General features: G+C 39.2%; 1 protein-coding gene across 7 annotated transcripts in view; it reads right to left on the bottom strand.

Annotated features, from left to right (window-relative positions):
- The window catches only part of PDS5B (PDS5 cohesin associated factor B), a 184549-nt gene that overhangs the window by 41623 nt on the left and 115014 nt on the right, over window positions 1-27912 (bottom strand). For all 7 annotated transcript variants that reach the window (XM_037012406.2, XM_037012409.2, XM_037012427.2 and 4 more), the window contains exons 20-21: window positions 2728-2851; window positions 5-163 (exon numbers count right to left, since the gene is read on the bottom strand). In XM_037012406.2, coding sequence (XP_036868301.1) covers window positions 5-163; window positions 2728-2851 — 283 coding nt within the window. The remainder of the gene's footprint in view (window positions 1-4; window positions 164-2727; window positions 2852-27912) is intronic.

Here is a 27912-nt window from a genome sequence, read left to right as displayed (position 1 = left end):
TTACCCGATCATTCATGAGAAGATCTTTCACAATGAAAGTCGCTACCAAAGACTTCAAAGGAGCAGCAAACTGGTCAGGTGCAAGGAGAGCAATATGACCGATGGTGACCAGCGGTGTTATGAGATGTTCCAGGTTGCTTGGATCTAGGCTCTTATGCAGAGGCTGAAAAATGAGGAAAGGAAAATATATTCAGTTCCATAGTTACACAAATAAGCTATTCACATATTTCATCTTCAAACTAAATAAACCACAAAAGTTTCAATACACATACATGGTATAAATGGTGGCTCAGTCTCACATTTAACCTTCCATAGCTTATTTATATTTAGAAGGCATCATGTTTAAATATTTTCAGTTTGTCAAGGTCATATTTTAAAAGTAGGTAAAGAAACATGTCAGCATGGACATATGTTTTCTGATCACATGTATGAATATGGTAGAGACTGCCAGGGCTCACCAACAGCTACTTCTGCTCTACTTCCTGGGCATAAGGATAATTATTAAGTGCAGCTTCCTCTGCAGTTAGGTGAGGATATGTGAATAACTAAGCTCTGTTTAGAGAATGCAAGTGAGGCATGCCATGCCTGCACTGAGGTAGGTATGAGCAGTGTGTCTTCTCCACATCCTCTTTTTGAACTCACTGGTTAGCTTAAAACCAAGGATCCAGTGGGACTAAAAAGAGAAGCCCCTAGTCAAAAACAGGCTTTGTGCCTACATCTCTCATTCAAACGCAATCTAAACATGCAAGTGGACTTCTGTATAGTCACATGTATTTTTGTGGATTTTTACAGCATGAAATATTATATACCATTTTATAACATGAAATAGTAACAAAATTATTTTTGTTATTCTGATAGGAAACCCAAATATCAATACATAATTTGCTGTAACAGAAGAATGAGGTTCCTCATATACTCACATAGAATAGTATCTAAAATGTATTGTTCAGCTCTTAAAGCAAAGACATCAGAAGAGTGACTATGGTATGCTCTCACTGGTGTAAGATGACGGGGAAGGGGACAAAATGTATGTGTGTGTGTGTGTGTATGTGTGTGTATTTATACTACCTGTATATGAATAAACTCTCTCTAAAAACATATTAGAAACAGGTAACATTGGTTGTCTCTGGGAACGGAATTGGTGACTTAGGATACACCAAGAAAAGGTACATGAGGCATAAGAGAAAACTTTTTACTACTTTACTACTTACTATTTGGATATTTGTTTAGTATTTTTTGATACTGAAGTGAGAATATATATATATATTAGAAATTTTAATGACACATTTTAATGACAAATTGATACACTATCCTCCCATACTGAATGCGCAGAATTGTAGGCTTGAAAAACTATTCTTTCTCAAATATTAGGGCAATATGAGGTCTCATTTAGTCAGAAGTGTATTTAAATTAAATTCACTTCTTGCTATCCTTGATGACTTCCCTCCATACTTCTCATTGCACACCTAAGTGTCAGCTTGTTTCTTATATTATAAACAAAAATCATAGCGTAGTTTTTAATTAGATTTATAATTGGTATGACAATCTTCCATAATAATACTATCAAATCATTTCTGAAAAAGCAAAATTAATGGTCAGATCTTAGATTCATAGTAGTCTCATGAAGGCCAGGTATCCTTATGAAACCTTTTCTCAGAAAGCCACCCAACCTTGCAGGCTATAGGAGGAAGATTACAGCTTAGATTCTTGTAAAGATGAAATAAAAATGTTATACATTATCAAAATGAAAATAAAAGAACCCTAAGAAATTCAAGTTATGATCATTTTCCACCACACATCATTGAAAGGAACAAAAAGGAGATTAATCAAGAAAAACAAAAGTTTTGTGTAAGTTAACATGAATTTGTAGAAACTATTCTCATATACAAAAACAGAGTACAAAAGATACCTCTCCCCAAAATTCACAAAATATAAAGCAAATCATTTACTATCTACAGCAAAGACGCTGTCTGACCAAGAAAACGACTTTTCCTCCTCCTCAGGTCTTTACCCTAACACATGGAAAAGTGACAGGGTTAGCACCAATGTGTTTAAAACGGCAATACCAAGTCCAAGGATTTAAGGCAGGTGGCTTTGGCATAATTTCCAATTATTTGACTACATTCAGGTATCCTGAACTAAAATTACAAACTGGGATTTTATATAAGAATACTAAATACAGAGTAGGAATGTTAAAGACAGCCCAGATCATAATAAAATTGCAATGCTTAGTTAGAAAGGTAATGGTAATTTAAAGTGTAGAAAAAGTACTATGAAATACATTGAAAAGACACTTTAATCCGACATAAAATTAGGCCAACCACTAAAATATCCATTTATTTATATTGCCAATTATTATTGATTTCCAAAGCCCCATACTTCAGTAGTATATCATAAACAGAAATCTCAGTTTTAAACCTGTAAACTGACAGAATAATCTATTACCACTATAAATAAGTATTTTATATGTAATTACATATTAATGAAAAAGTTTTCTAACACTAAATGTATGACAAAAAATATGCAATTGTTTGACTTCTAAATCTGAGTATTAAACATCTGAATATTCATGTATTTCCATATTTTAAGCACTCGTCAATGATTATACAGATTCAAATTCTGAAAATATACTATAAAATTATGCATTTCTAAATGTAAATATTCTGCAAAATCATTTGTATGTTTTTAACGGTAACATATGAAAACATAAATTTCTTTTTACTTTACCTCAAATATCTGTGCAAACTGGGTCTCTTTACTAGAAAATATAGCATGGATACAATGAATGGCATATTTGGCTTGACGGGGGGGTCCTTTTTTGGATTTGTGATGTAAAACAGGAAGCAAAGCTCTTAAAAAAAATGGAAGAAAAACAGTCATCCAGAAAAATCAACACAACTTCCAATAGATATTTTCATGTTTGAATTTTTTAAGTAATGTTTTATAAAAATGAAAAGATGTCACATCTACTTAGACTCATTTTCAATTGTGTATAATTATACTTTATGAATACCTATAACACAAATATAATCCAAATACAAGTATTTTTGTCCTCACTTTTACTTAGAATTGTGAACATAAAGAAGAATGGTGACCCATTTCCTCTTTTTAATGTCGTTCTCATCAGCCTTTGCTTGTATTTTCACTGCTATCACTCCAGCTAAGCTTCTGCCACTGTGCACACATAGACCACAGTGGGACCTAAGTCATTCCTTCTTTCTCAAGTATCTTCCTCCTCTTTCATTTGGTGCCAAACCAACCTACATAAAGGGAAATTTGATTATTTAATCAACACAAACTGAGTGCTAACTATATACTAGGCACTATTAAAAGTCCCACATTCATGCCTTTAAGCTACCAGCATATTAGGGACCAAATTCTAATACACAAATTAGCAAAATACATATTATGTCAAACTGTAATAACTGCTGCAGGGGGTGGGGGGCAGGGGGGGAGAAAAAGAAAAAGAGGGTAGGGATAGGAAGTGGGAAGGTTGTGTGAGACTGTTACAGTTTTAAGTAAGGTGGTCACAGAAGACCTCTCTGATAATGTAAAATTTGAGCAGAATCTTCAGAGACATAGGGAGTAAGTAATGTAGCTAAATGTAAGAACATTTCTATAACATATTATTATATTACATTAAAGGTGAATACTGAATAAGCAGGACTATTATTCAAACATTTAACAGTAAAAAGCAACTTATGAATCCTCCCCCTTGCCCAATACTGACTGTGCGTTCCAGGACCAGGAATTTAGATACAATAATTACGATAATTGTCTCACAGAAGATATCAACAGCAAGTGACAAAATGAGGAGAAGTTTTACATTTCATATTACAGAGACAGGGTTATTATCTCTAACATGTAAAGACCTTCTACAAATGGAGAATGAAAAGATCAACAATATCATGGAAAAATGGCTTAGACATAAAAAGAGTAGAAAGCTCTTCAAAAGAAGATACGCAAATTATCTGTGATGTGTAAAAAGATTTTTACCTTCAATTAAAACTACCCTGAGAGAACTTCTGTTTCAGATTATGACAATGTATCTGAGATTGGATTTACTCTCCTACCATAAACTCTCCCACACGATAAATGTATGTTAATGGCTTCATACACTGGACAATAGGAGCATGTAACTATAACCCTTAAAAGATGGTAAGCAAAAAAGAAGAGCCCTGAGAGAGGATTAAAGATGGTTGCATGAGAGGTGAGACAGAGGCTTCCTCCTAAAACCGCATATAATACAAAAATATAATTAATACAACTAATCCTGAAAGAGCAAGAGAGAGAACTGCACCAGACTGCATACACCTGGAGAAAAGAGCAGACCTCACGGAACAGAGTAACGTACAAAAGCTGTGGCCCAACGGGACTTAAGCCCTACCCCCACCCCAGCTCACCGGCAGGAGGAAAAGAAACAGAGCAGGGAGGGGGTGGAGGCCTGGGACTGCTGAATACCTAAATCTGGAGATCTTCTCTGGGAGTACAAACTTACATTTCATGGTGCTTGCATGGTACTCTTGTGAATAGGGGTTGGAAAGCTAAGACAGGCTGTATTTCTGCAGAGACTGAAATCCCAGCCGCTTGTGGAAAGCAGGGATCCATACTCCCAGCTTCTCTGGGACAAAAGAAAGGTAGGCAGTCTGAGAGACTTCCTAACAAGGAAGCCGTTAGCAAGAGGGCTGCTAAAGGGGCAAGGATTGCACAGAGCTTACTCCTCAGAAGAAAGGACAGGTGGACAAAATTTTCCGGGTGCACTCTGCCTAGCAAGTTGGGAGCTTTCACAATCTTCAGGTGCTCCAGCTCCCTGGCTGGCTACACAGCTCCAAGGACCCCCTCCATGACACACAGCCTACTGTGCCTTTCTCCCGGCCAGCCCCACCTGGCTCACAAACCAGCAAACCCTACCCTGGCGATAGGCCAGCCAGAGGGAAGACTTGTCTACAGCAACCATAACGCAAGGCATAGAGGGTTATACCTGTGTGCTCGGCCCACCAGTTCAGGCAGTGGAGACAGGCATAGCAGCCAGGAAGCAGGAAATAGCTCCTTCCACCCCCCAGGCACCAGCACCACTCCCCTGTGACCCCCAACATTGCTTCGGGGGCTGAGCAGCTCCAGAGTAGAGCTTCTGGGCACTAGAGGGCTCCATATACAAATATGAAATGTCAAAGGAACCTGGTTTCAAAGTAAAATTATTAATACAACCCCTGAGAAAGATTTAAATGATATCGACCTCATGAATTTTCCTGAAAGGGAGTTCAAAATAAAAATCATTAACATGCTCATAAACGTACGAAAAGATATTCAAGAACTCAGGAGTGAATTGCTGTCGAAGATCCAATTGTTGAAGAGCACAATGGAGGGTATTAAAAGCAGATTAAATATGGTGGAGGAGATGATAAATGAAATAGAAACTAGAGAAGAGAATACAAAGAAGCTGACAAAGAGAAAAAATGATCTCTAAGAAATAAAGGAAATTGAGAGAACTGTGTGACCAATCCAAATGGAACAATATTCGCATTATAGGGTTACCAGAAGAAGAAGAGAGAGAAAAAGGGATTTGAGGAGGTAATTGTTGAAAACTTCCCCAATTCAGGGAAGGAGATAGTCTCTCAGGCCATGGAGATGCACATATCTCCCAACACAAGGGGTCCAAGGAAGACAACACCAAGACATACAGTAATTAAAATGGCAAACATCAAGGATAAGGACAGACTGTTAAAAGCAGCCAGAGAGAAAAATAAGATCACATATAAAGGAAAGCCCCTCAGGCTATCATCAGACTTCTCAGCAGAAACCTTACAGGCCAGAAGGGAGTGGCAGGATGTATTTAATGCCATGAAGCACAAGAGCCTGGAACCAAGATTACTTTATCTGGCAAGATTATCATTTAAATTTGAAGGAGAGACTAAACAATTTCCAGATAAGCAAAAGCTGAGAGAATTTACCTCCCACAAATCATCTCTACAGTCTATTTTGGTGGGACTGCTATAGATGGAAGTGTTCCTAAGGTTTAATAGCTGTCATTAGAGTAATAAAACCACAGTAAAGAAAGTAGAACAGCTAATGATTAAGCAAATACAAAAGTAAATTAACTATCCCCAAAGGCAATGAAGAGATAGACAAAGAGCACAGAATATGATACCTAATTTATAAGGAATGGAGGAGGAAGAAAAAGGAGGAAAAAAAAAAGAACCTTTAGATTGTGTTTGTAATAGCATATTAACTGAGTTAAGTTAGACTCTTAGATAGTCAGGAAATTAACCTTGAACCTTTGATAACCATGAATCCAAAGCCTGCAATGGCGATAAATACATAATTATCGATAATCACCCTAAATGTAAATGGGCTGAACGCACCAATCAAAAGACATAGAATCACTGAATGGATAAAAAAACAAGACCCATCTATATGCTGCCTACAGGAGACTCAATTTAAACCCAAAGACATACACAGACTAAAAGTGAAGGGATGGAAAAAGATATTTCATGCAACTAATAGGGGAAAAAAGCAGGAGTTGCAGTACTTGTATGAGTATGAGACAAAATAGACTTCAAAACAAGAAAGTCATAAGAGACAAAGGGCATTACATAATGATAAAAGGGTCAACCCAACAAGAAGAAATAACTCTTATAAATGTCCATGTGGCCAACATAGGAGCACCTACATATGTGAACCAAATACTAACAGAATTAAAAGGGGAAATAGAATGCAATGCATTCATTCTAGGGGACTTCAACACTCCACTAACTGAGGGATGGAACAACCAGACAGAAAATAAATAAGGACACAGAGGCACTGAACAACACATTAGAACAGATGGACCTAACAGACATCTATACAACTCTACACCCAAAGGCAGCAGGATACACATTTTTCCTTCTCAAGTACAGATGGAATGTTTTCAAAAATAGATCATATACTAGGCCATAAAAAGAGCCTCAGTAAATTCAAAAAGACTGAAATTGTACCAACCAGTTTCTCAGACCACAAAGGGATGGAACTAGAAATAAATTACGCAAAGAAAATGAAAAACCCCACAAACGCATGGAGGCTTCACAACATGCTCCTAAATAACCAATGGATCAATGATCAAATAAAAACAGAGATCAAGCAATATATGGAGACAAATGACAAAAATGATTCAACACCGCAAAACCTGTGAGATACAGCGAAGGCCGTGCTAAGAGCAAAGTATATTGCAATACAGGCCTACCTCAGGATTGTTCAATCCTATATGAGCAGTCTAAACTCAATTAACGAAACTAGAAAAAGAAGAACAAAGGAGGCCCAAAGTCAGTAGAAGGAGAGACATAATAAAGATTAGAGCAGAAATAAATAAAATTGAGAAGAATAAAACAACAGAAAGTATCAATGAGAGCAAGAGCTGGTTCTTTGAGAAAATAAACAAAATAGATAAACCCCTAGCCAGACTTATCAAGAAAAAAAGAGAATCTACTCACATAAACAGAATCAGAAATGAGAAAGGAAAAATCACTACAGACACCACAGAAATACAAAGAGTTATTAGAGAATACTATGAAAAATTATATGCTAACAAACTGGATAACCTAGAAGAAATGGACAACTTTCTAGAAAAATACAACATTCCAAGGCTGACCCAGGAAGAAACAGAAAATCTGAACAGACCAATTACCAGCAATGACATCAAACTGGTAATCAAAAACTACCTAAGAACAAAACTCCTGGACCAGATGGCTTCACCGGTGAATTTTACCAAACATTTAGTGAAGAACTAATACCCATCCGCCTTAAAAGCTTTCGAAAGAGTAGAAGAGGGAATACCTTCCACACTTACTCTATGAGGCCAGCATCACTGTAATACCAAAACCAGGCAAAGACACCACAAAAAAAGCAAATTACAGACCAATACCCCAGATGAACATAGATGCAAAAATACTCAACGAAATATTAGCAAACTGAATTCAAAAATACATCAAAAAGATCACATCATGATCCAGTAGGATTTATTCCAGGGATGCAAGGATGGTACAACATTCAAAAATCCATCAACATCATCTACCACATCAACAAAAAGAAGGACAAAAACCACATGATCATCTCCATAGATGCCGAAAGAGCACTTGACAAAATTCAACATCCATGCATGATAAAAACTCTCAACAAAATGGGTACAGAGGGTAACAAGTACTTCAACATAATAAAGGCCATATATGACAAACCTACAGCCAACATTATACTTAACAGCAAGAAGCTGAAAGCTTTTCCTTTAAGATCCGGAACATTGCTAAAAGCTTTTCCTTTAAGATCGGAAACAAGACAAGATGCCCACTCTCCCCACTTCTATTCAACATAGTACTGGAGGTCCTAGCCAAGGCAATCAGACAACACCAAGAAATAAAAGGCATCCAGATTGGCAGGGAAGAAGTTAAACTGTCCATGTTTACAGATGACATGATATTGTACATAAAAAAAACTAAAGAATCCACTCCAAAACTACTAGATCTAATACCTGAAAATCAGCAAAGTTGTGGGATACAAAATTAATATGCAGAAATCTGTGTCATTCCTATACAAGAATGATGAACTAGCAGAAAGAAAAATCAGGAAAACCATTCCATTCACAGTTGCATCAAAAAGAATAAAATACCAAGGAATAAACCTAACCAAGGAAGTGAAAGACCTATGCCCTGAAAACTACAAGACACTCATGAGAGAAATTAAAGAAGATACTAATAAATGGAAACACATCCCATGCTCATGGATAGGAAGAATTAATACTGTCAAAATGGCCATCCTGCCTAAAGCAATCTATAGATTTAATGCAATTTCTAACAAAATACCAACAGCATTCTTCAACAAACTAGAGAAAATCGTTCTAAAATTCATATGGAACCACAATAGACCCCGAATAGCCAAAGCAATCCGGAGAAGGAAGAATAAAGCTGGGGGAATTATGTTCTTCCACTTCAAGCTCTACTACAAAGCCACAGTAATTAAGACAATTTGGTACTGGCACAAGAACAGACCCATTGACCAATGGAACAGACTAGAGAGGAGCCCTGATATAAACCCAACCATATATGGTCAATTAATATATGACAAAGGAGTCATGGACATACAATGGAGAAATGGCAGCCTCTGCAAAAGCTAGTGTTGGCAAAACTGGACAGCTACATGCAAGAGAATGAAATTGGATTACTGTTTAACCCCATACACAAGAGAAACTCAAAATGGATCAAAGACCTGAATAAAAGTCATGAAACCATAAAACTCTTAGAAGACAACGTAGGCAAAAATCTCCCAAATATAAGCATGAACAACTTCTTCCTGAACGCATCTCCTCAAGAAAGGGAAACAAAAGCAAAAATGAACTGATGGGACTACATCAAACTAAAAAGCTTCTGTATGGCAAAGGACAACATCAAAAGAACAAAAAGGCATTCTACAGTATGGCAGAATATATTTGTAAAAGACATATCCAACAAGGGGTTAACATCCAAAATATATAAGGAACTCACACGCCTCAACACCCAAAAAGCAAATAACCCAATTAACAAATAGGCAGAGGATATGAAGAGACAATTCTCCAAAGAAGAAATTCAGATGGCCAACAGACACATGAAAAGATGCTCCACATCACTAATCATCAGGGAAATGCAAATTAAAACCACAATGAGATATCACCTCACACCAGGGTAAGGATGGCCAACATCGAAAGACTAACAAAAACAAATGCTGGCGAGGATACGGAGAAAGGGAAACCCTCCTACACTGCTGGTGGGAATGTAAGCTAGTTCAACCTCTGTGGAAAGCAATATGGAGGTTCCTCAAAAAACTAAAAATAGAAATACCATTTGACATGGGAATCCCACTCCTTGGAATTTACCAAAAGAATACAACTTCTCAGATTCAAAAAGACATATGCATTCTTATGTTTACTGCAGCACTTTTTACAATAGCCAAGATATGGAAGAAACGTAAGTGTCCATCAGTAGATGAATGGATAAAGACGAGGTGGTACATATACACAAGGGAATACTATTCAGCCATAAGAAAGAAGCAAATCCTACCATTTGCAACAACATGGATGAAGCTGAATGACATGATGCTCAGTGAAATAAGCCAGGCGGAGAAAAACAAGTGCCAAATGATTTCCCTCATTTGTGGAGTGTAACAACAAAGCAAAACTGAAGGAACAAAATGGCAGCAGACTCAGAGAGTCCATGAACGGACTGGTGGTTACCAAAGGGGAGGGGTGTGGGAGGGAGGGTGGGGAGGGAGGGAGAAGGGGACTGAAGGGGATTATGTTTAGTACACATGGTATGGGGGATCACAGGGTGAACGGTATAGCACAGAGAAGGCAAATAGTGAATCTGTGGCATCTAACTATACTGATGGACAGTGACTGCATTGGGGTATGGGTGGGGACTTGATAATATGAGTAAATGTACTAACCACATTGTTTTTTCATGTGAAACCTTCATAAGAGTGTATATCAATCATACCTTAATAAAAAATTAAAAAAAAAAAAAAAAGAGGAGCCCTACATCGGCCTGTGCTCATGGCCAAGAAGGTAGTTTCCAGACTGTAGTGTCAGGATATGTAACCCAAATAGAGCCTCATGGTCACACAGAGTTGAGAAACAGACGGGAGTTCCGGCAGGCCAAGGCAGCTACAGTTTCTAGGGCAGAGTATCCCAGAGGAGGGAGGGGCAAAGGGGGAAACAGAGCTTGGGTTCCAGAAATCCAAAGAGAGGTCCCAAGTCTTCGGCTGAATAATGATCAGTACCACGCATGAGGAAACACTGAGACAAGGAATAGAATGCCAGAAAGCACTAAGCCAAAACATTTCTTAACACACACAGGGCTGGTAATAATTCATGTTCCCACTAACCACAGTATATTCAATACATAACCAGGAGAAAACTAATCAATAGAAACAGGTCTAAGGTAAGAAGAAAACATGAGTATGAGGAGGGAAGAAATTAAATATATGTAAGAAGACCCAAATGGAGCTACTAAATATGAAAAATACAACACCTGAAATGAAAATATAGTATTAAAAGCACCTATATATTACAAGAGAAAGATAAGTGAGCTGGAAGACTGGAAGACATAGCAACAGAAACTATACAAAATAAAAAAAGAGGAAAAAGCCAGGAAAAAAAATATGAACAGAGCATCAATGACTGTAAGAGTACATCAAGTAGTTAGAGTACATTCAATTAGGGTCTCAGAAGACAAAGAACTGGGGAAGGGAGAACAGAAAAAAATATTTGAATAAGTAACAGCCAAAATTTGTCCACATCTGATGGAAATAAACTAGTGTCCAAAGAATCTCGATAAACCTCAAGCAGAAGAAAAATAAAGCAAACCATTCTAAGATGTATCATTATCAACTTGGTTAAAAAAAAGTGATAAAGAGTAAACTCTTAAAAATAGAAAAAGATGGCTGCAAGGTTTTTACAATATACATTAATGATATAATTTTATTTGAACACAGAAAAGGCAATAATGGAGATAATAAAACAAAATTATTAAAAATAATCACAAGGAGGGCAGAAATAGAGGGAAAAGTGAACACAGAAAAGATGAAACAAAAATAAGTATCCAGATGGTAACATTAAACCCACCTCTATAAGTAAGAACACTAAATGTAAATGGTCTAAGCATTCTAAATGAAACACAGAAGTTTGTCAAACTGGATTAAAATAACCAAAAACAAAACAAAGACAAAACTATAGGATATTTATAAAAAACTCATTTTAAGGATTAGTCTCAGGGAGACTTAAAGTGAAAAAAAAGGGGGGTGGTGAGAGATACGCCTCACAGACACAAATATAAAAGGAAAAAGCAGTTATGTCACTCTCAGACAAAAACTGCAGAACACAGAACATGACCAGGGACGAAGAGACGTGTTTCGTGACAACACAGTCTGCTGACAAGGCTGTGGGGAATTAGGTTCATTCATACACTCCAGTGGGAATGCACAATGGCATACCACTTTGGATGGAATGCAGCCAAAATCTAGCAAAATAATAAAACAAATATGCATTTATTCTATGACATATCCACATGTAATAACTGTCACTATACGTAAAGAAGGTGAAGAAAAGTGTTTATAGCATACTTTGCTATTTACCTATGAAAGGGGTCACATGAATACATATCCATACACACACTTAAATACACCCAATAAATGCGTGGAAGGACTTATTTTTTTTTTAAGTTTATCTGTAGGTAAGAAAGAATAGGGTAGAAAGTTGAGGAATAGAAGCTAGACTCTTTAGAATATATCTTCCTTTTTAACTTGTCTTTAAAGCCAGTATTTCATATAATGAAAGAAACAAAACTAAACTTTAAGAAAACCACCGCTTAAAAAATAAAAGGCAGCTCACACGCATCAACAAACAAAAATCAAATAATCCAATTAAAAATGGGCAGAGGAACTAACAGTTCTCTAAAAAAGAAATTCAGATGGCCAACAGGCCAACATGAAAAGATGCTCCACATCGCTAATTATCAGAGAAATGCAAATTAAAACTACAATGAGGTATCACCTCACACCAGTAAGGATAGCTGTCATCCAAAAGACAAACAACAACAAATGTTGGCAAGGCTGTGGAGAAAGGGGAACCCTCCTACACTGCTGGTGGGAATGTAAATTAGTTCAACCATTGTGGAAAGCAGTATGGAGGTTCATCAAAATGCTCAAAACAGACTTACCATTTGACCCAGGAATTCCACTCCTAGGAATTTACCCTAAGAACGCAGCAATCAAGTTTGAGAAAGACAGATGCACCCCTATGTTTATCACAGCACTATTTACAATAGCTAAGAATTGGAAGCAACCTAAATGTCCATCGGTAGATGAATGGATAAAGAAGATGTGGTACATATACACAATGGAATATTATTCAGCCATAAGAAGAGGGCAAATCCTACCATTTGCAGCAACATGGATGGAGCTGGAGGGTATTATGCTCAGTGAAATAAACCAAGCAGAGAAAGACAAATACCAAATGATTTCACTCATCTGTGGAGTATAAGAACAAAGGAAAAAACGGAAGGAACAAAACAGCAGCGGAATCACAGAACCCAAGAATTGACTAACAGGTACCAAAGGGAAAGGAACTGGAGGATGGGTGGGTAGGGAGGGGTAAGCGGGGGAAGAAGAAGGGGGATATTAAGATTAGCATGCATGGGGGGGTGGGAGAAAGGGGAGGGCTGTACAACACAAAGAAGACAAGTAGTGATTCTACAACATTTTGCTATGCTGATGGACAGTGTCTGTAAAGGGGTTTAGAGGGGGGACCTGGTATAGGGGAGAGCCTAGTAAACATAATATTCTTCATTTAAGTCTAGATTAAAGATAACAAAAAAAAAAAAAAAAAAGAAAGAAAAGGGGGATTACTCCCTGATAGGATAAAACTAACTGTAAATCAAAGATGAATGCATGCTTTAAGTATCCTTAATTTTGATCACTTAAAGGGTGTCAGATGATCGGCTATGGATGTACACTTTTCTGATAATATTCCTTTCTCTTAAAAAAAAAAAAAAGCAGTTCCTAGGTGGTGACCTCCAATGAGTTCTACACAATGGTATTAAGGGCATATCAAAGTGTGGGCAAAGGGTCTGTTTGTGTTTATACAGAGGATCAAAGCCTAATTTAGCTACCCAGAAAATGAACTAAGAGACGATATGAAGAACAACTTCCAACATCAGCACTCTCTGGAAGAGTCACACCAGAAGGTGATCATCAAAAAACCTCAACAAACATCCAGGCGATGCTGCAGTTGTAGCTGCATTCATCCCACCGGTTCCTGGACTTACCATTGGAATGAAGAAGGAGATATCTAAGCTGGCCTGTGCATACAGTAAAACAACAAATTTGACTGGATCTATACTGTTGGAACTCAACCAAGAATTAAGAGAAATGCAAGTTGTAGTGCTCCAAAATCTTGCGACTACAGACTATCTACTGTTAAAGAACATATGGGATGTGAACAGTTCCCAGGAATGGGTTGTTTTAATTTGTCTGATTTCTCTCAGACTGTTCAAGTACAGTTGGACAATATCCATTATATCACAGACAAATTTTCATAAATGCCTAGGGTGCCTAACTGGTTTTCTTGGCTTCACTGGAGATGACTGGTAATTATAGATCTGCTTTGGTTATGTAACTGTATTCCTATTATGTTAATGTGTGTGTGCAATTTAATGCTTAAGTTACTCTACAAGAAGATATGTCAAAGAAATAATCAATCTTCCCATGTTTTCTTCCGTCTGCTACCTCTATAGCTTTTCTTCTTCCTTCCTAATTACAACCCTTATATAGAATTTGTGCCTTATATCGAATTTACTGAGTATCATAATTCCTCCAAGTGGTAAAGATACCTCAAGACAAATGCTGGGCATAGAAGCCACAGGGCATAAATCTGCAAGGAAGTAAAAAGCTAACCTTTTCAAACAATATGGCCTCTCTCTCACTTACCAACTTTACATTTCCCTGTATGGCCCTGGAAGATGACTGGTTGGCCACAGACGGGTAAGATTCCTCAAGGGAGGAACAACCTAAGACAGGTACAGTCACAGGGGGGTCATCAGGTGAGAAATTGGGGAGCAACAGAGGTGAGGCTTAGAACCTCACCCCCCTGTTTTGAGAGAAATCTTCTGCATCCATGGATGTTTTATTGCCCTTGTCTAGCTTGGGTTAACACATAGTCTACAGGCACACACCTGATCATCTACATTTGCTCTCTTACAACACTAAACTATGTTTTCTACCTTTATCTTGCATCTACCTACCACTTCAGCATTTTATTAAAAATAATAATAATAATAATAATAATAATAATAATAAAGGGAGAAATGTGGGATCCACATATAAATCAAGTATAAAAATCAAACAAATATTCATATTTGACCTGATTGTTTATAGTTCATAATGCGTGATCAAAACCGAAAGTTTCTGTGATGACTGCCCTTGTACTGTTCACCATGTAAGAACTTACACACTATGTAAGAATTTGTTCCCCATGTAAGAACTTGTTCGTTACACTTCGGAAGATTGGAGACTAATGAGAATTAGGCTTGGGGTGGATTAATGATTGTGCATTGAGCATTGACTCCCCTATACAGAATTTTACTGTTGTTAATAACCATTTGATCAATAAATATGAGAGATGCCCTCTCAAAAAATAAATAAAATAAAATGAAATAATGAAATGAAATGACATGACATGAAATGAAATGAAATGAAATGAACGAAAATGTGTATCCACTTGGTGGCAAAGCTACACAAAGAATCATTCCAAGTAAATTTAGAAGAGGATTTTGACTGTAAATCTCTATTATGACATATTCTCAATACAAAGAGAACCACCTAAACAAGTAAACAACTGTTTTTAGGAATCATATTGGTGGTGCTACTGCTACTCTTAGACTCCTATGTATTTTTTATGGGGTAATTCAAATGAATTATGTACTATCAGTTTTATCATCCTGTTATCTCACCATGGGGGAAAAATGAGATACAAATATAAAATTGAAGAGGTTCAATAAAAGCCCTGTAGTCCTGAATCTGAACTGGAAGCCCTTTCTTTTTTTTCAGCTATGTCAACTCAATTACCCTAGAAAAATGACCCACACATTGACAATTAGTACTGACAGGACTCACATTCTGATTTCCTAAAACCATTCCCATTAAAAGGAAGAGGGGCTCCTTAAAGAAATGGCTGATTCCAAGTCTGGGGCAGGACATGTACAAGATGGGACTGGAACATTTTTTCAAACCAGATGCAAAGAAATTAACAAAGATTAACAGACTTGTTCAAAAGGACTGAGCGGTCAACTTGAATCTGCTCCCAGTACAGAAGGGAAAATCTGTACACCAATGAGAGTGATCACTGCCGACTGACAGAAACACAAATCCCTGTAAATCCACGAGTTCATAAGTGTATTTCAGAAAGACAACAACAGTTAAATGATCACAACTGTAAGATACTAGTAAACTCACTCTTTATTCTGAAAACTCTTCAATAACATGAACATTTAACCTCCGTTTCCTGAATAAATGTAATACTGAGGAATCAAAGAAAAGATGTAAAGTCCTTCTTTATATTTAGCTAACAAGTGATGAAAGAAAAACAACATTACCACTGATTAGGTCATCAGCTGCTAAGATCATAAAAAGAGAAACAATCAGATACTATGTGCCTCCTGATAGAGGAGCTACCATCAGCTATAAAGTGACCCTCTAACAACAAAGTTGAACCAGAATCCAATCAGGCCTCTGGATTCACTATCACTTCACAGGAACCCACTGAAATACACCGAAGGCATACAATTAGCAAAACAGTCTATGTTAAACTCTGCAGGAGAAACAACCTGGTTTCTTATCAAACACAATGAGAGAAAGAGAACTGGAGGAGGAGCCTCAGAGAGACACAGACCTAGATACACAAACCAGTAATAATGTGGAAAACTACTTGGATCCTGACTCCAAAAAAAAAAAAAGTGCTCCAAAAAAATTACTACATCTTTGAGAAAATTTAGTGGATATTATTAACATTAATCAATTATTGTTAACTGTGTCTATGATAAAGGTATTATGTTTATTTTTTAAGAGTTCTTATCTTGTAGAGATATTTAGATGTATACACAAAATGATAGAAGTGTCTGAGATTTGCTTTCAACTACAAGGGCAACAGGAGGAGTGGGGAGAACTGTAAACACAACTAACTATAAGTTATTCATATATAAGCTGGTTGGTGGACACATGGGAGTTCATTATAATATCCTATGCACTTCTATACGTTTGACATTTTCAATAATAAAATGTATAAAAATAGCAATTAAGAGTCTCACCAAAATGCTATCCTTTCAGTCTATGGTTTGTGGCTTCTTTGTGAAATGAAAAATTATTATTTTTGGTTACTTACATAACTAACCTCCCCAGATAAGATCTATCCTCTCATAAATCAGACTGTACACTACAAATATCCATAGTATGATTTTTTGGTACACAAGAGAAAAAAATTACAGGTTATACACAAGTAAAAAGCAACTTCGGTTGAAATTTCTTAAAATAGTATGAGAAATTTTAAGCTCATCCAAATGCTTTTACATATTCATTTAGACACAAAATGGATATAAGCCAAAAACAATAAACAAAGAAGAAAAAATAACAATTTCAAGAATTTGAGGTAGAAAGCAGTCTCAGAAATTAGTGAGATGTAAATGAAGCAGCTGACTTTTTGTTTAAGTAAGTTCCCTTTAAACAGAATCATTTATTCCCTCATTAACTTCATTTTCTTTCATATTCGTTTTTTCCCCTGTAATAACAATACACATGCAGAAAATACAAAGCTGAAAAAATATATTACAAACCCTCAAGAAGGAGGTGGAGCCAACATGGCAACATGAGTAGAGCAGCGGAAATCTCCTCCCAAAACCACATATATTTATGAAAATATAACAAAGACAACTCTTCCTAGAATAGAGACCAGAGGACACAGGACAACACCCAGACCACATCCACACCTGCGAGAACACAGCGCGTCACGAAGGGGGTAAGATACAAACCCCGGCCCGGCGGGACCCGAGCGCCCTTCCCCCCAGCTCCCAGCAGGAGAGGAGTCAGCAGGGAGGTGGAGGGAGCCGAGGACGGCTGAACATCCAGCCCAAGCCAGCCGCACCAGAGCACAGACACACAGTGCATGCATGGGGTGCTGGATACTAGGAAAACAGGGCAGCAAGACCAGTGAGTGGGTCCCTGTGGCCAGTGGCAGAGGACAAAGAAAAGCGAGCGGCTTTTTTTTTTTTTTTTTTTGGCGAGTGCTTTCTGGGAGTCTTTAAGGGACAGGGACCCCAAAACCAGACAGAAGCGTCCCTGGACACTTAGTCCAGAGGCAGGGAATCTGTGGATCTCTGGGTACTCTAACCCCCTGGGCAGCACGGAGCATGGAGGCCCATCACGGAGATAAATAGCCTCCCGGCCGCTCCCCTTCCAAAGCGGCTCCACCATTTTGGAGCAGCAGACTGAGCCAGGCCACGCAAAGAGCAACAGCGGAGATAAACTCCATAGCAGCCAGGCAGGAAGCAGAAGCCCTGTCTGCGCGCAGCTGCCCAGCACAAGCCACTAGAGGTCGCTGTTCTCCCAGGAGAGGAAGGCCACAAACCAACAAGAAGGAAAGCTCTTCCAGCTGTCATTTGTACCAGCTCTGGAAACTATCCCTATCACCATGAAAAGGCAAAATTACAGGCAAACCAAGATCACAGAGACAGCACCAGAGAAGGAAACAGACCTAACTAGTCTTCCTGAAAAAGAATTCAAAATAAAAATCATAAACATGCTGACAAGAGATGCAGAGAAAAATGCAAGAGCTAAGGGATGAAGTCTGGAGGGAGATCACAGATGCCAGGAAGGAGATCACAGAAATGAAACAAACTCTGGAAGGATTTATAAGCAGAATGGATTAGATGCAAGAGGCCACTGAAGGAATAGAAACCAGAGAACAGGAATGCATAGAAGCTGACATAGAGATAAAAGGATCTCCAGGAATGAAACAATATTAAGAGAACTGTGTGACCAATCCAAAAGGAAGAATATCCGTATTATAGGGGTACCAGAAGAAGAAAAGAGAGAAAAAGGGATAGAAAGTTTCTTGGAAGAAATAATTGCTGAAAATTTCTCCAAACTGGGGGAGGAAATAATCAAACAGACCACGGAAATACACAGAACTCCCAATAGAAAGGACCCAAGGAGGACAACACCAGGACACATGATGATTAAAATGGCAAAGATCAAGGACAAGGAAAGAGTTTTAAAGGCAGCTAGAGAGAAAAAGGTCACCTATAAAGGAAAATCCATCAGGCTAACATCAGACTTCTCGACAGAAACCCTACAGGCAAGAAGATAATGCCATGATATACTTAATGCAATGAAACAGAAGGGCCTTGAACCAAGGATACTGTACCCAGCACGACTATCATTTAAATATGAAGGAGGGATTAAACAATTCCCAGACAAGAAAAGTTGAGGAAATTTGCCTCCCACAAACCACCTCTACAGGGCATCTTACAGGGACTGCTCTAGATGGGAGCACCCCTAAAAAGAGCACAGAACAAAACACACAACATATGAAGAATAGAGGAGGAGGAATAAGAAGGGAGAGAAGAAAAGAACCTCCAGACAGTGTATATAACAGCTCAATAAGCGAGCTAAGTTAGGCAGTAAGATACTAAAGAGGCTAACCTTGAACCTTTGGTAACCACGAATTTAAAGCCTGCAATGGCAATAAGTACATATCTTTCAATAGTCACCCTAAATGTAAATGGACTTAATGCACCAATCAAAAGACACAGAGTAGAGAGGGAGCCAAGATGGCGGCGTGAGTAGAGCAGTGGAAATCTCCTCCCAAAAACACATAGAGCTATGAAAATATAACAAAGAAAAATCTTCCTAAAATAGAGACCACAGGACACAGGACAACATCCAGACCACATCCACACCTGCAAGAACCCAGCGCCTTGTGAAGGGGGTAAGATACAAGCCCCAGCCCGGCGGGACCCGAGCGCCCCTCCCCCCGGCTCCCGGCGGGTGGAGAGAAACCGGAGCAGTTTTTTTTTTGGCGAGCGCTTTTTGGAAGCCTTAGAGGGACGGGCCCCCGTTGCTGGGGAGGCAGGGTGGTGGGACCAGTGAGGAGGTGCCTGGGAACAGCGCCGGAGGACAAAGAATATCCCGCGTTTCTCCCTGCGAGACCTGGGGGCGGGTGCCTGAGACCGGTGCCTGAGGACGGAGGAGGTCGCGCGTTTTTCCCCTTTTTTTTTTCTCTTTATGGCAAGCGCTTTTTGGAAGCCTTGAAGGGACGGGGACCCCAGTGCTAGGGAGGCACGGTGGCGGGACTGGTGAGCGGGTGGCTGGGACCGGCACCTGAGGACAAAGAATATCCCCCGTTTTTCCCTGCGGGACCGGTGGGCGGGTGCCTGAGACCGGCACTTGAGGACAGAGGAAATCGCGCGTTTTTCCCCTTTTTTTTTTTTTCTCTTTTCTGCGAGTGCTTTTTGGAAGCCTAAAAGGGACAGGGACCCCGGTGCTAGGGAGGCAGGGCGGCGGGACTGGTGAGCGGGTGCCTGGGACCGGCACCTGAGGACAAAGAATATCCCGCATTTTTCCCTGTGGGACCGGTGGGTGGGTGCCTGAGACCGGCACTTGAGGACGGAAGAAATCGCGCGTTTTTCCCCTTTTTTTTCTCTCTTTTTGCCAAGTGCTTTTTGGAAGCCTTGAAGGGACAGGGACCCCGGTGCTAGGGAGGCAGGGCGGCAGGACTGGTGAGCGGGTGCGTGGGACCAGTGCCTGAGGACAAAGAATATTGAGCGTTCCTTCCCTGCGGGACCGGTGGGTGGGTGCTTTTTGGAAGCCTTGAAAGGACAGGGACCCTGGTGCTAGGGAGACAGGGCAGCAGGACCAGTGCGCGGGTGCCTGGGACCGGCACCTGAGGAAAAAAAAAAAAAAATCGCGTGTTTTTTCTTTTTTTTTTCCTTTCTGTTCCCTCTCTCATTGTTGCTGTTGTTGTTTTGGTTTGGAGAGTGCTTTTTGGAAATCTTAAAGGGGCAGGACAGGTCACTTAGACCAGAAGCAGGGAATCTGGGGATCTCTGGGCACTCTAACCCCCTGGGCAGCAGGGAGCACAGAGGCCCCTTACGGAGATAAATAGTCTCCTGGCTGCTCCCCCTCTAACGGGGCTCCACCATTTTGGAGGAACAGCCCCAGCCAGGCCAAGCCCACAGCAACAGTGGAGATAACCCCCAAAGCAACTGGGCAGGAAGCAGAAGCCCTGTCTGCGCACAGCTGCCCAGCACAAGCCACTAGAGGTCGCTATTCTCCCAGGAAAAGGCTACAAACCAACAAGAAGGGAAGCTCTTCCAGCGGTCACTTGTACCAGCTCTGCAGACTATCTCTATCACCATGAAAAGGCAAAACTACAGGCAGACAAAGATCACAGAGACAACACCTGAGAAGGAGACAGACCTAACTAGTCCTCCTGAAAAAGAATTCAAAATAAAAATCATGAACATGCTGACAGAGATGCAGAAAAAAATGCAAGAGCAATGGGATGAGATGCAGAGAAAAATGCAAGAGCAGTGGGATGAGATGCAGAGAAAAATGCAAGAGCAGTGGGATGAAGTCCGGAAGGAGATCACAGATGTCAGGAAAGAGATCACAGAAGTGAAACAATCCCTGGAAGGATTTATAAGCAGAATGGATAAGATGCAAGAGGCCATTGAAGGAATAGAAGCCAGAGAACAGGAACGTATAGAAGCTGACATAGAGAGAGATAAAAGGATCTCCAGGAATGAAACAACACTAAGAGAAATATGTGACCAATACAAAAGGAAAAACATTCGTATTATAGGGATACCAGAAGAGGAAGAAAGAGGAAAAGGGATAGAAAGGGTCTTTGAAGAAATAATTGCTGAAAACTTCCCCAAACTGGGGGAGGAAATAATCGAACAGACCATGGAATTATACAGAACTCCCAACAGAAAGGATCCAAGGAGGACAACACCAAGACACATAATAATTAAAATGGCAAGGATCAAGGACAAGGAAAGAGTTTTAAAGGCAGCTAGAGAGAAAAAGGTCACCTATAAAGGAAAACCAATCAGGCTAACATCAGACTTCTCAACAGAAACCCTACAGGCCAGAAGAGAATGGCATGATATACTTAATGCAATGAAACAGAAGGGCCTTGAACCAAGGATACTGTATCCAGCACGACTATCATTTAAATATGATGGTGGGATCAAACAATTCCCAGACAAGCAAAAGCTGAGGGAATTTGCTTCCCACAAACCACCTCTACAGGGCATCCTACAGGGACTGCTCTAGATGGGAGCACCCCTAAAAAGAGCACAGAACAAAACACACAACATATGAAGAAGGGAGGAGGAGGAATAAGAAGGGAGAGAAGAAAAGACTCTCCAGACAGTGTATATAACAGCTCAATAAGCGAGCTAAGTTAGGCAGTAAGATACTAAAGAAGCTAACCTTGAACCTTTGGTAACCACGAATCTAAAGCCTGCAATGGCAATAAGTACATATCTTTCAATAGTCACCCTAAATGTAAATGGACTTAATGCACCAATCAAAAGACATAGAGTAATAGAATGGATAAAAAAGCAAGACCCATCTATATGCTGCTTACAAGAAACTCACCTTAAACCCAAAGATAAGCATAGACTAAAAGTCAAGGGATGGAAAAACATATTTCAGGCAAACAACAGTGAGAAGAAAGCAGGGGTTGCAGTACTAATATCAGACAAAATAGACTTCAAAACAAAGAAAGTAACAAGAGATAAAGAAGGCCACTACATAATGATAAAGGGCTTAGTCCAACAAGAGGATATAACCATTCTAAATATATATGCACCCAATACAGGAGCACCAGCATATGTGAAGCAAATACTAACAGAACTAAAGAGGGAAATAGACTGCAATGCATTCATTGTAGGAGACTTCAACACACCACTCACCCCAAAGGATAGATCCACCGGGCAGAAAATAAGTAAAGACACACAGGCACTGAACAACACACTAGAACAGATGGACCTAATAGACATCTATAGAACTTTACATCCAAAAGCAACAGGATATACATTCTTCTCAAGTGCACATGGAACATTCTCTAGAATAGACCACATACTAGCTCACAAAAAGAGCCTCAGTAAATTCCACAATATTGAAATTCTACCAACCAATTTTTCAGACCACAAAGGTATGAAAGTAGAAATAAATTCTACAAAGAAAACAAAAAGGCTCACAAACACATGGAGGCTTAACAACATGCTACTAAATAATCAATGGATCAATGAACAAATCAAAATAGAGATCAAGGAATATATAGAAACAAATGACAACAACAACACTAAGCCCCAACTTCTGTGGGATGCAGCGAAAGCAGTCTTAAGAGGAAAGTATATAGCAATCCAGGCACACTTGAAGAAGGAAGAACAATCCCAAATGAATAGTCTAACATCACAATTATTAAAACTGGAAAAAGAAGAACAAATGAGGCCTAAAGTCAGCAGAAGGAGGGACATAATAAAGATCAGAGAAGAAATAAACAAAATTGAGAAGAATAAAACAATAGCAAAAATCAACGAAACCAAGAGCTGGTTCTTTGAGAAAATAAACAAAATAGATAAGCCTCTAGCCCAACTTATTAAGAGAAAAAGAGAGTCAACACAAATCAACATAATCAGAAATGAGAATGGAAAAATCACGACAGACTCCACAGAAATACAAAGAATTATTAAAGACTACTATGAAAACCTATATGCCAACAAGCTGGAAAACCTAGAAGAAATGGACAACTTCCTAGAAAAATACAACCTCCCAAGACTGACCAAGGAAGAAACACAAAAGTTAAACAAACCAATTACAAGCAAAGAAATTGAAACAGTAATCAAAAAACTACCCAAGAACAAAACCCCGGGGCCGGACGGATTTACCTCGGAATTTTATCAGACACACAGAGAAGACATAATACCCATTCTCCTTAAAGTGTTCCACAAAATAGAAGAAGAGGGAATACTCCCAAACTCATTCTATGAAGCCAACATCACCCTAATACCAAAACCAGGCAAAGACCCCACCAAAAAAGAAAATTACAGACCAATATCCCTGATGAACGTAGATGCAAAAATACTCAATAAAATATTAGCAAACAGAATTCAACAGTATATCAAAAGGATCATACACCATGACCAAGTGGGGTTCATCCCAGGGATGCAAGGATGGTACAACATTCGAAAATCCATCAACATCATCCACCACATCAACAAAAAGAAAGACAAAAACCACATGATCATCTCCATAGATGCTGAAAAAGCATTTGACAAAATTCAACATCCATTCATGATAAAAACTCTCAGCAAAATGGGAATAGAGGGCAAGTACCTCAACATAATAAAGGCCATATATGATAAACCCACAGCCAGCATTATACTGAACAGCGAGAAGCTGAAAGCATTTCCACTGAGATCGGGAACCAGACAGGGATGCCCACTCTCCCCACTGTTATTTAACATAGTACTGGAGGTCCTAGCCACGGCAATCAGACAAAACAAAGAAATACAAGGAATCCAGATTGGTAAAGAAGAAGTTAAACTGTCACTATTTGCAGATGATATGATACTGTACATAAAAAACCCTAAAGACTCCACTCCAAAACTACTAGAACTGATATCGGAATACAGCAAAGTTGCAGGATACAAAATCAACACACAGAAATCTGTAGCTTTCCTATACACTAACAACGAATCAATAGAAAGAGAAATCAGGAAAACAATTCCATTCACCATTGCATCAAAAAGAATAAAATACCTAGGAATAAACCTAACCAAGGAAGTGAAAGACTTATACTCTGAAAACTACAAGTCACTCTTAAGAGAAATTAAAGGGGACACTAATAAATGGAAACTCATCCCATGCTCATGGCTAGGAAGAATTAATATCGTCAAAATGGCCATCCTGCCAAAAGCAATATACAAATTTGATGCAATCCCTCTCAAATTACCAGCAACATTCTTCAATGAATTGGAACAAATAATTCAAAAATTCATATGGAAACACCAAAGACCCCGAATAGCCAAAGCAATCCTGAAAAAGAAGAATAAAGTAGGGGGGATCTCACTCCCCAACTTCAAGCTCTACTACAAAGCCATAGTAATCAAGACAATTTGGTACTGGCACAAGAACAGAGCCACAGACCAGTGGAACAGATTAGAGACCCCAGAAATTAACCCAAACATATATGGTCAATTAATATTTGATAAAGGAGCCATGGACATACAATGGCAAAATGACAGTCTCTTCAACAGATGGTGCTGGCAAAACTGGACAGCTACATGTAGGAGAATGAAACTGGACCATTGTCTAACCCCATATACAAAGGTAAACTCAAAATGGATCAAAGACCTGAATGTAAGTCACGAAACCATTAAACTCTTGGAAAAAAACATAGGCAAAAACCTCTTAGACATAAACATGAGTGATCTCTTCTTGAACATATCTCCCCGGGCAAGGAAAACAACAGCAAAAATGAGCAAGTGGGACTACATTAAGCTGAAAAGCTTCTGTACAGCGAAAGACACCATCAATAGAACAAAAAGGAACCCTACAGTATGGGAGAATATATTTGAAAATGACAGATCTGATAAAGGCTTGACGTCCAGAATATATAAAGAGCTCACACGCCTCAACAAACAAAAAACAAATAACCCAATTAAAAAATGGGCAGAGGAACTGAACAGACAGTTCTCCAAAAAAGAAATACAGATGGCCAAGAGACACATGAAAAGATGCTCCACATCGCTAATTATCAGAGAAATGCAAATTAAAACTACAATGAGGTATCACCTCACACCAGTAAGGATAGCTGCCATCCAAAAGACAAACAACAACAAATGTTGGCGAGGCTGTGGAGAAAGGGGAACCCTCCTACACTGCTGGTGGGAATGTAAATTAGTTCAACCATTGTGGAAAGCAGTATGGAGGTGCATCAAAATGCTCAAAACAGACCTACCATTTGACCCAGGAATTCCACTCCTAGGAATTTACCCTAAGAACGCAGCAATCAAGTTTGAGAAAGACAGATGCACTCCTATGTTTATCGCAGCACTATTTACAATAGCCAAGAATTGGAAGCAACCTAAATGTCCATCTGTAGATGAATGGATAAAGAAGATGTGGTACATATACACAATGGAATACTACTCAGCCATAAGAAGTGGAAAAATCCAACCATTTGCAGCAACATGGATGGAGCTGGAGAGTATTATGCTCAGTGAAATAAGCCAAGCGGAGAAAGAGAAATACCAAATGATTTCACTCATCTGAGGAGTATAGGAACAAAGGAAAAACTGAAGGAACAAAACAGCAGCAGAATTACAGAACCCAAAAATGGACTAACAGGTACCAAAGGGAAAGGAACTGGGGAGGATGGGTGGACAGGGAGGGATAAGGGGGGGGAAGAAGAAGGGGGGTATTAAGATTAGCATGCATGGGGGGGAGGGAGAAAGGGGAGGGTGGGCTGCACAACACAGAGAGGACAAGTAGTGACTCTACAACATTTTGCTAAGCTGATGGACAGTAACCGTAATGTGGTTGTTAGGGGGGACCTGATATAGGGGAGAGCATAGTAAACATAGTATTCTTCAGGTAAGTGTAGATTAAAAATTTAAAAAAAAAAAAAAAAGAAAGAAAGAAAGAAAAGGGGGATTACTCCTTAACAGGATAAAACTATTGGTAAATCAAAGATCAACGCATGCTTTAAATATCCTTAATGTTGATCACTTAAAGGGTGTCAGATGATCAGCTATGGAGGTACTCTTTTCTGATAATATTCCTTTCTCTTAATTAAAAAAAAAAAAAAAAAGCAGTTACTGTGTGCTGACCTCCAATGAGTTCTGCACAGTGGTATAGAGGGCATGTCAAAGTGTGGGCAAAGGGTCTGTTTGTTTCTACGCAGAAGATCAAGGCCTAGCTTGGATACCCAGAAAATGAACTAAGATACGATATGAGGAGGAGCTTCCGGCATCAGCACTCTCTGGAGGACTCGTGCCGGGGGATGATCATCAAAAAGCCTCCACAGGGATCCGGACGATGCTGCGGTTGTGGCTGCATCCAGCCCACCATCTCCTGGACTTGCCATGAGAAGGAGGAGGGAGATGTCTAGGCTGGCATGTGCATACAGTGAGACAACGAATTTGACTGGATCTGTACTGTTGGAACTCAACCAGGAGTTGGGAGGGGTGCAAGTTGTAGCACCCCAAAATCTCATGACTATAGACTATCTATGGTTAAAAGAACATATGGGATGTGAACAGATCCCAGAAATGGGCTGCTTTAATTTGTCTGATGGTTCAAGTACAGTTGGAAAATATCCATCATATCATAGATAAATTTTCACAAATGCCTAGGGTACCTAAATGGTTTTCTTGGCTTCACTGGAGATGGCTGGTAATTATAGATTTGCTTTGTTTATGTCACCGTATTCCTATTATGTCAATATGTGTGTGCAAATTAGTTAGTAGTTTAAAACCTATACATACTTAAGGTACTATACAAGAAGATATGTCAAAGAAATAATCAATCCTCCCAAGTTTCCTTCATATGCTACATCTATAGCTTTTCTTCTTCCTTCCTAATTACAAACTTTAAATAGAATTCGTGCCTCATATCGAATTTACCGAGTATCATAATTCCTCCAGGTGGTAAAGATACCTCGAGACAAGTGCTGGGCATAGAAGCCACAGGGCATAAATCTGCAAAGAAGTAAAAAGCTAACCTTTGCAAACAATATGGCTTCTCTCTCACTTACCAACTTTACATTTCCCTGTATGGCCCCGGAAGATGACTGGTTAGCCAGAGACGGGTAAGATTCCTCAAGGGAGGAACAACCTAAGACAGGCACAGTCGCAGGGGGGCCATCAGGTGAGAATTTGGGGATCAACAGAGGTGAGGCTCAGAACCTCACCCCCCCTGCTTTGAGAGAAATCTTCTGCATCCGTGGATGTTTTGCTGCCCTTGTCTAGCCTGGATTAATACTTAGTCCATAGGCACACACCTGATCATCTGATCATCTACATTTGCCTTCTTACAGCACTAAACTATGTTTTCTACCTTTATCTTGCATCTACCTACCACTTCCGCATTTTATTAAAAATAAAAATAATAATAATAATAGGAGAAATGTGGGATCAACATATAAATCAAGTACAAAAATCAAATGAATATTCATATTTGACCTGATGGTTTATAGGTCATATTGCATGATCAAAACCGAAAGTTTCTGTGATGACTGCCCTTGTACTGTTCACCATGTAAGAATTTATTCACTCTGTAAGAATTCGTTCA

Source organism: Manis javanica, chromosome 1 (genome assembly GCF_040802235.1).
Source record: "Manis javanica isolate MJ-LG chromosome 1, MJ_LKY, whole genome shotgun sequence".
In the NCBI taxonomy this organism is placed as follows: domain Eukaryota; kingdom Metazoa; phylum Chordata; class Mammalia; order Pholidota; family Manidae; genus Manis; species Manis javanica.
This window is presented reverse-complemented; position numbering and strand designations above follow the sequence as displayed.